This window comes from Aptenodytes forsteri, unplaced genomic scaffold, assembly GCF_000699145.1.
Source record: "Aptenodytes forsteri isolate BGI_AS27 unplaced genomic scaffold, ASM69914v1 Scaffold231, whole genome shotgun sequence".
In the NCBI taxonomy this organism is placed as follows: domain Eukaryota; kingdom Metazoa; phylum Chordata; class Aves; order Sphenisciformes; family Spheniscidae; genus Aptenodytes; species Aptenodytes forsteri.
The window spans coordinates 2,260,518-2,270,990 of record NW_008796046.1 but is presented as its reverse complement, the minus strand read 5'-3'; the positions used below and the strand labels follow the sequence as shown (position 1 = coordinate 2,270,990).

At 50.7% G+C, this 10,473-nt stretch overlaps 1 protein-coding gene across 1 annotated transcript in view; it reads right to left on the bottom strand.

The window, feature by feature from the left end:
- Positions 1 to 7,412: 7,412 nt before the first annotated feature.
- Positions 7,413 to 10,473, bottom strand: part of CAPN5 (calpain 5) — a 40,229-nt gene continuing 37,168 nt past the window's right edge. The window contains exons 11-12 of the mRNA XM_009286128.2: positions 7,946 to 8,082; positions 7,413 to 7,607 (exon numbers count right to left, since the gene is read on the bottom strand). Of these exons, the coding sequence (XP_009284403.1) occupies positions 7,425 to 7,607; positions 7,946 to 8,082 (320 nt within the window). The 3' untranslated portion in view covers positions 7,413 to 7,424. The remainder of the gene's footprint in view (positions 7,608 to 7,945; positions 8,083 to 10,473) is intronic.

Below are 10,473 nucleotides of genomic sequence, written 5' to 3'. Positions count from 1 at the left end.
CTCCGCCTTACCTTAGCGGGGCATGGCCGGGGCCGGAGCCGGGGAAGGGGCGCTGGTGCCCGGCGCGGAGCCGCGCTGCCTCCGGCCCCGAGCGAGGGCAGCGCCTGCCCTGCCCGCCGCTGAGCCTCTTAGCGGGGGAGGAGCCGGGATACAGCCAGCCCCTGGTGTGTGTAGCTCTGTGTGTGGGGGTGTGTGGGGGTGTGGGGGGGTGTGTGTGTGTGTGTGCCTGCGAGTGTGTGTGCGGTACCTCCAGCCCGGGGACACCGCAAGCACCGCGCTCCCCAAGCATCCCCACACCCCAAAGATGCGTCCTCCTGCATCCCTGGGGTCTGCCCCAGACCGTGGTAGCCCTGAAGAGCCCTGCTACAGGTTAAACTGCATTTTCAAAGAAAGGCTGAGAGAGTTGGGGTTGTTCAGCCTGGAGAAGAGAAGGCTCCGGGGAGACCTTACTGCAGCCTGTCAGTACTTAAAGGGGGCTGATAAAAAAGATGGGGACAGACTTTTTAGCAGGGCCTGTTGCGACAGGACAAGGGGGAATGGCTTTAAACTAAAGGGGGGTAGATTCAGACTAGGTATAAGGAAGAAATATTTTACGCTGAGGGAGGTGAAGCACTGGCCCAGGTTGCCCAGAGAGGTGGTGGATGCCCCATCCCTGGAAACATTCCAGGTCAGGCTGGACGGGGCTCTGAGCAACCTGATCTAGTGGAAGATGTCCCTGCCCACGGCAGGGGGGTTGGACTAGATGACCTTTAGGGGTCCCTTCCAACCCAAACTATTCTGTGATTCTATGATTCTATGATTCAAGTCCTCGTTGAGCAGAGCCCTGATGGCTTCTTGGGCAAAGGGATGGCTGAGAGGATCCCTCTGCCCCATGCAAAAAGGTCTCAGGGGTGTGCAAAGGACCATACTGAGGTCCCGTGGGATGGGCCAGGCGCTGACAGGCATTCTGATATGAATGCACCGGCCTCCGCTTGTAAATGTGGAAACTGGGAGAGAGAAACGCTTGAGGACCAGGAAACTCAAGCCTCGAGCTGAGGTTTTGCCTAGAAGCTTAACTCTGACCTGGTGACTCCCTGCCCAAATCTGGGCCAGTGTCTTTTCTCCTTCCTACTCAGAAAGGTGGGGTTGGCTTTTAATTGTGCTATGAAACATCACCAAGGTTTCTTACTTCGGTATAAAGCATGACATTTTAGCTAGTGAATGGTGCAAAGCGCCTTTTTATTTGCAGTGTTATCACACAAGGTGTTTCTAAGCTCCGCTTTGGAATGAGGGGGCCTGAACCCCTCCTGGGGACTGGGATGGCTGAATTTTTTACTGCAGAAGTAAGGAGCAATAAGAGGCGGCCTCCTTCCTCCAAAGCCACACCAGGAACTCTACTCAAAATGTGGGACAAGTCACGGCGCAGCCACCCTGTCCCTTCCCCAGCCCTTCGAAACTCCCCGCTGCTGCCCAGCCCTCTTGTGGGAACCAGCTATGAATAGACTCAGTTGACTTTAAGCTCAGGAGAGATGACTTATGACCGCTTGGGGCCATGCCCGGTTTCACTCAAGCCCTACTCACCGTGCCAGTGGTGTTTGCGTGGATGCGAGGGCAGATATTGGCTATGCCCGGGATTTGCTTCGCTCTGGACCGCATCCAATGCACCTGGAAAGGGTCCAGCCTCAGGCAGCACTTTCTTGTGTCCAGCATGTCCCATGGGTGCAGCGAGGGAGGCTCTGCCAGGGCTACGGGGCCGGACATGGTCCTCTGCCTGCATCGCTGGGTTTGGAGGTGGGATCTGAAGAGCGCGAGGAGCCTTTGGATGACTCCTGTTCAGCAGACTGTCACGGCTGCGGGTCACGGGCTAATCCCTCGGTATTTAATACCTGGGACATTGGCCAAAGATGTGGTAGCACCTGAGCAGCTCTGAGGGACAGGCAATGAACGCATCCCCTTGCTGAAAGCCCTGCTACCTCTGTAGCCCTTCTTGCCAGTAATCCCTGGTCCTTTTGAGCAGCAGGAGGCTCATATCCATATGGGGGGGAATGTATACGGGCGTTAGGGTGGGAAGCTGCAGGCTGTAGGGGACCCAACACCAAGGAGGAATATTCCAGCGTCATCTTGCAACCATGGTAGGATGTCTATTCCTCCATCAAGATGCTCTTGCAGGTCAAAAGGAAGACTCTGAAGTGTCAGTTTAGTTAGTTTAACATTAATGAGCAGAAATCCCTGGCAGATGGCAGTGCTGGAGGGATGAGGAGATGCTGCAGGACCCTTGGGGAGCCTGGGCTGGACCCTGCCTGGATCTGTGCACCACTCTACTACCTGCTGCTGGTCTCCGAACATGCACAAGCTCCCCACATCTCCACACTGATGTGCCGGGGTCTCACACCAATTCCAGCATCACTGCCCATGTTGCCAGCCCACATGTCGGTGTGCATCACCAGCACAGGGACAGGCAGGCCTGCAAAGCAACCGCCACTTTCAAGCCCACTGCCCCAGTTCTAGCGAAACTGAAATGTGGATGCTGGTGGGGAAGCATGACCTCCATGCCTACAGGATGATTTGTGGCCTATCCAGGCTTGCAAAAACCTTTTTTTGAATGTGCACAAAGTAGGACTCGATAAAGCCACCTGGTCTACACCAGCGCTCTTGTGCTATATCTTATCAATACAGGCTGGGGGATGCAGGGATGGAGAGCAGCCCTGCCGAGAAGGACTTGGGGGCACTGCTGGATGAAAAGCTGGACATGAGCCGGCAATGTGCGCTCGCAGCCCAGAAGGCCAATCGTCTCCTGGGCTGCATCCAAAGCAGCGTGGCCAGCAGGTCGAGGGAGGGGATTCTGCCCCTCTGCTCTGCTCTGGTGAGACCCCCCCTGGAGCACTGCGTCCAGCTCTGGAGCCCTCAGCAGAAGAAAGACACGGACCTGTTGGAGCGGGTCCAGAGGAGGGTCACAAAAATGATCAGGGGGATGGAACAGCTCTGCTATGGAGAAAGGCTGAGAGAGTTGGGGTTGTTCAGCCTGGAGAAGAGAAGGCTTCGGGGGGCCCTTACTGCAGCCTGTCAGTACTTAAAGGGGGCTGATAAAAAAGATGGGGACAGACTTTTTAGCAGGGCCTGTTGCGACAGGACAAGGGGGAATGGCTTTAAACTAAAGGGGGGTGGATTCAGACTAGATCTAAGGAAGAAATGTTTTACGCTGAGGGTGGTGAAGCACTGGCCCAGGTTGCCCAGAGAGGTGGTGGATGCCCCATCCCTGGAAACATTCCAGGTCAGGCTGGACGGGGCTCTGAGCAACCTGATCTAGTTGAAGATGTCCCTGCCCACGGCAGGGGGGCTTGGACCAGATGACCTTTAGAGGTCCCTTCCAACCCAAACTATTCTATGAGTCTATGATTCTATATCCAGCAACAAGTATCACAGCCCCGTAGGTGCTCAGCCACGTCTACTGCTCAGGACATCCTCCAGGAGAGTATTAGGATGTTTGTGAGGCTCCTCCCTGAAGAATGGTCCTCGCAAGCTCTATCAGTGATGGAGGCAGAGGAGCAGCATGCTCCTTTCTCTGGGAGGGGTTTGGTGATGCCCTTTTTGTCCCAGGGGATGATCCCAGGAGCAGGACAGTCTGAACAGGTGCCCCCGCCCCACAGTAAAAAGGCTTTTTCCAGATGCCTGCTCCAGGCTCTTGAGGACGGGCTGCAGAAGGGCACAGCTCCTCCATGCTACAAAGACCTCGAGCACAGGCAGGTGATGGAGCTGGGGGCTGGAATGTGAGATGGGAGCAAGACCCTACGGCCAGCACTTTGGGGCGGTGTGTTACAGCAGCGAGACTGGAGACTCCCACGGGCAGGGACAGACTTTTTGCTTTTCAAATGTTCCCAACATGCAGTCTGCAGGTTTATTCTTTGGGGGAAAAAGCATCCAAAAATCACATCCTCCCGCTGCTTTGCCCATCATTTTTTTTTTATTATTTTTTTTTTAGCAATCTGCAGAGCTTTTTCCGAGTCAGGTGAGGCTTAAAAAAACAAGTTCCCTGCATGGTGGTGACTCTGAGGCATAGGATGCAAAGGTTTTACAGTCAGAGGAGGTTACCCTTCCCCTCCGTGGCTTTTCACAGTGAACGTGAGTGTAACCTTGCGTAAAACCTTCATGCAGCCTGCCTTGCCTCAGTCTCAAAGTCCGCAGGGAAAATAACTGGAATGGGGTTTAGTGAATCAGGCAAATTAAGAAGGCTCTGCAGAGCCTCCTTGTGCCCATCAAAAGCATTACGGAAGAACACAGCAGTTTAAAGGCAGGGAATCTGAATAAAATGTACACTATTTATAGGAGGTTTACAGCTGTACAATGTTGTCTTTCTGTTTGGACCACTCTCTGATCTTGTGCAGCGTGACACGTCAGTGCCTTTGGAGATGAAGACAAGTCATCGCCTGTTTCAACACGCAGACGTCAAAAAGAAAAGAATTTCACAGAGTGTAATGGCAGGCTACTTGCAACCATTGAAATGATTAACAAAAGAAATGGAAAATAAATCAGAGACGTGTCCTACACGACCTGGAGGGGACTGGAAAGTGCTTATCAGACCTGCCCTCCCCTCAGACAAAAAAAAAAAAACCTGAATAGATCTGTATACTTCATTCAAAGAGAAAAGGCGTCAACATTAGGAATGGCATTTCAATAACCGCCTTCCCCCATCTGCTCTACAAACAAGAGAAGACCAAAAAAAAAAGCAACAAAGGTAATTTTTGTTATTCCATTGGAAATGTAGGGGGAAGAAGGCTTCTGCTCTAACTTTTCAAAAGTTTTCAGAAAAACAGGACAAATATTACCGACATTAAGACACTTTGGTCCTGATACAGTATGAGGAAGCTGTTAAAAAGCTGCCTTTCCTCTCTTTATGGCTTGATTCTCTGTAGGAAGGAAGGAGGCTGCCTATGGGTACCAGGGCACCGCTACTCCTCGGCAAGCTTCAGCGCCGTTCCTTGGGGATCACGGTGGGGTTCGGCACGTCAGGGCACTCTTGGCCAAATGGCTCTCATTTCCTGAAGCGATCAGTAGCCTGATTTCCTGAGAAAACAAGGCTAATGCAGGCAGGCTGGCTACCCCCATCTGATGATGATGGTGCAAAGCTCCTGTGATGTTCCTGTGATGTTCTCCCTTAGCTAAATAGCTCTTCTCCCTGCCAGGTGAGGTATCTTTGGACATCACAGTCCCTCTCACGTACCACTCTGAACATGAGCCTGTGAGATCTTCTCCTAAGACCTAAATCATGCCTTCTAGCCCCACAATGCTGCTTCCACTTATTTTCAGTGACGAGTCCCATGAACAAAACCAGAATAAAATCAAAATATCTCTGAATCGGCCTGCCCAAATTCAAGGATTTGCTTTGACCTCGGGGTGAAAATGTCACTTTACCAAACTAGGAGCATTTGAGCCAATTCTGCAAGGTGCTGAACTAACCCAGGTCCCAGTGATGGCACCAGGAGTTGGAGGGTGCTCAGCACAAGCCAGGAATAATTGGGACCTGGAAAGAGCATCCTGTGGGCCACTGCTTGCCTCTAAGTCCTGGAAAACAAGACCTAAGAAAATAAGCAATTTGGTCAAAACCCCATTCATAACCACAGGAGGTAAACTCCGAAGATGAGGAAAGGGGAACAACAGCCTACAAAAATCGATGAAGTTGTACCGTATGCTTCTGGATGCACCAAGAATCGAGCTGGCAACGAATGCGGCTTTGGGGAACATCTTATCACGTTACAGACTTAGCAGCTCTTTATGGACTTTTTAAAAAAATACAGACTTGCAGCACAAACATGGGCATTTAGAAGGACAAACAGAAACCCTACTTGCTATGGCAAAAGAAGGCTTTCCTGTTCACTTGTCCTTGCAGGCACAGGATTCTGCTCAGGCCAAAATTTACCAGGATTATAAGATTACACCATATGTATTCATTTCCACTTGCATGCAGGTGACTGCAAAAGATTTGCCTGTTAGAAAATCTGACAGAAAAATCCCTTAGCTCGCACCATTTTTAAAGGCACATGAATAAAAAAACCCAACCTAACAACGGGAGGAAAAAAACATGCTTTGAAACCTGCCCTGATCAGCTGCTGAAAGGCCAGACAAGGGTTTGTTGTTTGGCTTATCTGGGACGGTTTGTAAGAAGCCGGATTCTGCCACCCAGTGGAATAAGGAAGATAAACCCAGTCTTCATGCCAAACAGGAGCAGAGCATGGCCCTAGACATGGCCCGGAGGACGCGTTTGGGTTGTGCTTGTGAGACTGGCTCTAGCACTGTGCAACTCATCCTCCAGGCCAGGAGACTGGAAATTAAAGGTGAGAGATGGACACTGGTATGAATTAAATATTCCCAGCATTTTCAGGCTGCACTGGGAGCAGTGCTCCTCTTCTCTAGCACAAGCTAAAATCCCACTATTTTTTTAAAAGTATTTGGGAAAGCGAGGCGCTGAGAAATGATGCACTGTATGCAGCAGTAAAGATGGTGCCCACTGAGCAAAGCTCCCCATCCCTCGGACCTGACGCTTTGGCCTTCAGAGGAACTGATCTCCTCTTATCTAAACACTGAACGGCCCCAGCAGACAACCCGCCCCAGATACCGGGGTGAGCTCTTGGGAGGGGGACTGCATGAAGACATGGAGACAGCAGGCACCACGGCAGTTCGAGAGGCACACGCAGGAGCTGAGTCCAGACCAATTCAAAAACTTGACCCCAGAGAACAGTTCTCCCACCGCGGTTGTTGGCATCTTTGTATCCCTCAGAGTTGCATGGGGTTGAACAAGACTCAGGAGGAGACAGCTCCTCCCTAAAACCATGGCGCCATTAGTCTTGTTGCCCCTGTGGATTTGGGATTTGGGACTGCCTTGGTGCATTTTCCTTCCAGTTGCAGCATGCAAATCCATACGCAGAAAACATCCAAGAGGCCCCAATCTATTTTTCCACTTCTCCTTTGCTGAGGTGCCTCCACAGAGAAGCGATTAAATGGCAGTTTCACAGGAGACGACTCCACGCACACTACTCTAAAACCAAGCAGACACATCGAAGATGCATTGAAGCGGCTGGTGGGACCGCGGTGGCCACACGTGTGCGTGGTGGCACGTGCGTGCCGGCCCGTGTAAACAAACAGCGTCAGGGCACGGTGCTCTGGCTGTCAGGACACACAGCGTGCTCGCAGCGATCCCACAGGGCACACGGCGGCGATGGGGGCTGCAGAGGACGCCAGCAGAAGGATCGTTGTGGTTCCCCAAAAAGGCACCATTTTTTAACATTGAAAACACAAGATTGGCTCCTTTGAGTGGAATGCATGCATAGTTCATATACACTTTGCAGATGGTAGGTAGGCTCTGGATGGTAGTGTGTGTGTATATATATATGTATGTATGTGTGCGTGTTTATATACACATTTGTGGCACCAGAAGAAGAGTCCTTGAGTACTTAGACGTTGGTGAGGATGTTACTGCTGAGCAGCCTCACAGCGATGGTTCCAGAGAGATCGTTTGATCTCCTGTTCCCCTTGTCCTGGAGGTGCAGCGTGTGCACTGACTGCCGGTCGCTGGGATCCCCCGTGAGCGCCACTTGGCCCAAGAACTCATCGCTTATTAAGTTGTGGTTCCAGATCTGGGGAAACAAAACAGACATGAGGGCAGCTCCTTGAGGGATGCAGCCAACCTTCACGCACCGGAGAGGGGAAGGGGTTACTGGGGACCTGCTCCGAGCTGGAGCCGTGGAGGTGGTTGAGGTGTGGGGGGTTCACTCTGTGACTGAGAGGGGTGAAGGACACGCATTCACCAGATGTCACGGCTCAGCCATGGTGGTGAGAGGTTGAGCTGCATGAACTGATGATGCTCAGCCTTGGGGAACAGACCTGCTATGGACAGTGTGAGGAGCGGGCAAGTGGGGGGGTCCAAGTGAGAGAGGGTCTCCATCCCTCGGCTCACTGCTTGCCTGCTGGGTACCTGAACAATGATGGGTTGTCCTGGCTTCTTGCGGTAGAAGAGGCCTTTCACGTCAAATTCTGGAGACACCGTGTCCTTCTTCACCGGAGAGCGAACCTTTTGCCCTTCGCACTTTATGATCACATAAGGGTCGGCTCCTGGGGAGAGAAAAGGGAACTTTTGCTTTGTTGTAGCTCCTGTAATTCCTCGGAGCCCTTTTCCAAGGGTGTCATGCAACACTTTTTCTCCATATCCCACCAGAGGAGATGGATATCTGCCAAAGAGTTCATCACACCCCAGATGATGTCCATGGAGCTCAGCTGATGGGCTCAGGCTTACTCCTGTTAGGTGACATTGGCCGTGGGTGGCAGGTATTGATGGACTGCTATGAAATGGCCACCTCTTCCTTGACCACATTTTCTATATAAACATTCCCTCATCACTCAAAATCCTCCTGACCTTTGGGATAAATCTTTCATGGAAGACACTGGCCTGCCCACCTCTCCCTTTCAGGACTTTGCTCTGCTGAAAGCAAGCAGAAATAAAGCCATGGATAAGAGAACCGGGCTCACAGAGCTTGTTTCACACAAGGAAACCGAGAGGAACGGCAAAAGCCTTCAAGCTGCAAAACCCCGCTTGCTTCCACTGCAGCTCGTATGCTTCCCAACCAGGCTAACCTTGGTTTTACTTTAAGGTGATAACTAGCTACATCAGCAGGGACTGTGCTTTTCACCCCTATGCACAAATCATTGGCACATCTTAAATTCCTCCCAGACTGAGTGAGACTCAAATGCTGCACGGGCTGTCAGTATAACGACTAAATGCCGGGGTAAGAAAAATGCTGAGTGGCCAAGTTGATGAGAGATGGCACAATGCTGAGGCAAAATTAAGGGCCAGGATGTGCTAATTTATGAGATCCAAAAATGAGACCACCTGGGCACTGGGAAGGTTTGGTGAGCAACCAATGAATGGGGAGCCTTAGGATGGAAATGTATTTAAAAGGCTTTTAAAGAGTTGGTTCTTAGAGTATTTGCTTTGGGCAAGAATTCAGGGAGAAGATCAAAATGTCAAAAAGGATCATTGGTGGCAGTGAGAGACATGGGGAAGAGAAAGACTGAGCGCTGGGGGGTAACCAGGGGAAATGAGTGGGAACCAGAGGAGATGAAAGCAGACAAAACGGGTGAGTGGGAAGCCAGAGGAAAGGTTCATGAAGGGATGTGTAACAGGTCATGGGAAAGGAAGGTTATCGCAATATCCCAGCTGGAACAAGACAGTCATGGGGAACAAGCAGGCCACAAAAATGGAGAGTAAAGTTACCAAGTTCAGAGACTACCAGGCCACAGCTGCATGGTACCTGAGCTTCCAGGAGAGGGAAAGAGTCCCTCATTAATGAACATTTTCCCCTTACAAAACAAGTGCTCATTTTGGGAATTTCAGTAGAGAATGAGCTATTGCTATGGAAATTTCACTGCCAGAATGCATTTTCTCACCATGAGCTTTAGTGGTTATGATGGAAACACAGACCAGGTGGATGAGTTTTCTTGTCCAAGGGAAATGTGGAAATGTGGAAATGAGGAGGAACAAACCACCCCCTTCTGAGGGCCAGGGATTTAAGAACCACATCTTTGATTGCCAGACCACCTCCTCGCCAGCTTTCTGTTTGCATGGACCTGGCTCCCCTGGTGAGACACAGCTGCTGGATTTCACAGCTGTTTTTCCAAACTAGCCTTGTCTTTTGGGATGTCGCATTAAATCCTCATATTCCATCAGCTGGAGCCAAATTCCTATCTGTAAATCACTATTTGCAAAGTAGTGTGAAAGGCCTGGGCTGGGAGATGCGAGAGCTGCCATTGCACTGGAAAGCATCAAACGTGCAGGCTGTTGGTGGTGGGAGCTGAACAGCTGGAAAACAGCTGGAAAAAAGCCATTCCCAAGGGCTTCTTGCTGAAAAAAATGTTTTATGGCTCCAGAATCCACATGTACCCTTGTCTGAAGGAAAGATAAATCTCCTTGTTTCTGTGAACGGTTCAGAGACCTTTGGCTACAGATTTCCCTGCGTTGCTACAGATACACTAAGCTATTGTGAGTAACCCAAGAAAAAACAACCTGCCTAGGGTAAAATTCCCTCCCCAAACACCAGACAGGATAGAAGGACTCCCTCTGTGGCATGTGATAAATAAGCAAATTGGGCTAGTCCTTGCCCTAAGGAAGGATCCTGCTCGTTACTTTCAGGGCTCTAGTGATGCGCAGCCCTGACAATAATGCTTGGGTGAAAAAAAAATGTATTTTAATTAAGTTTTTAATTTAGATGTTTTAAGTTTTCAATTTTTATACTTTAAATTTGGCTTGAAAGTGCCTGGCTAAACCTTGCCATATTCAACATATGCACTCATATGCACCCTCAGTAAGTTTGCAGGCGACACCAAGTTGGGCGGGAGTGTTGATCTGCTCGAGGGTAGGAAGGCTCTGCAGAGGGACCTGGACAGGCTGGATCAATGGGCCGAGGCCAATTGTATGAGGTTCAACAAGGCCAAGTGCCGGGTCCTGCA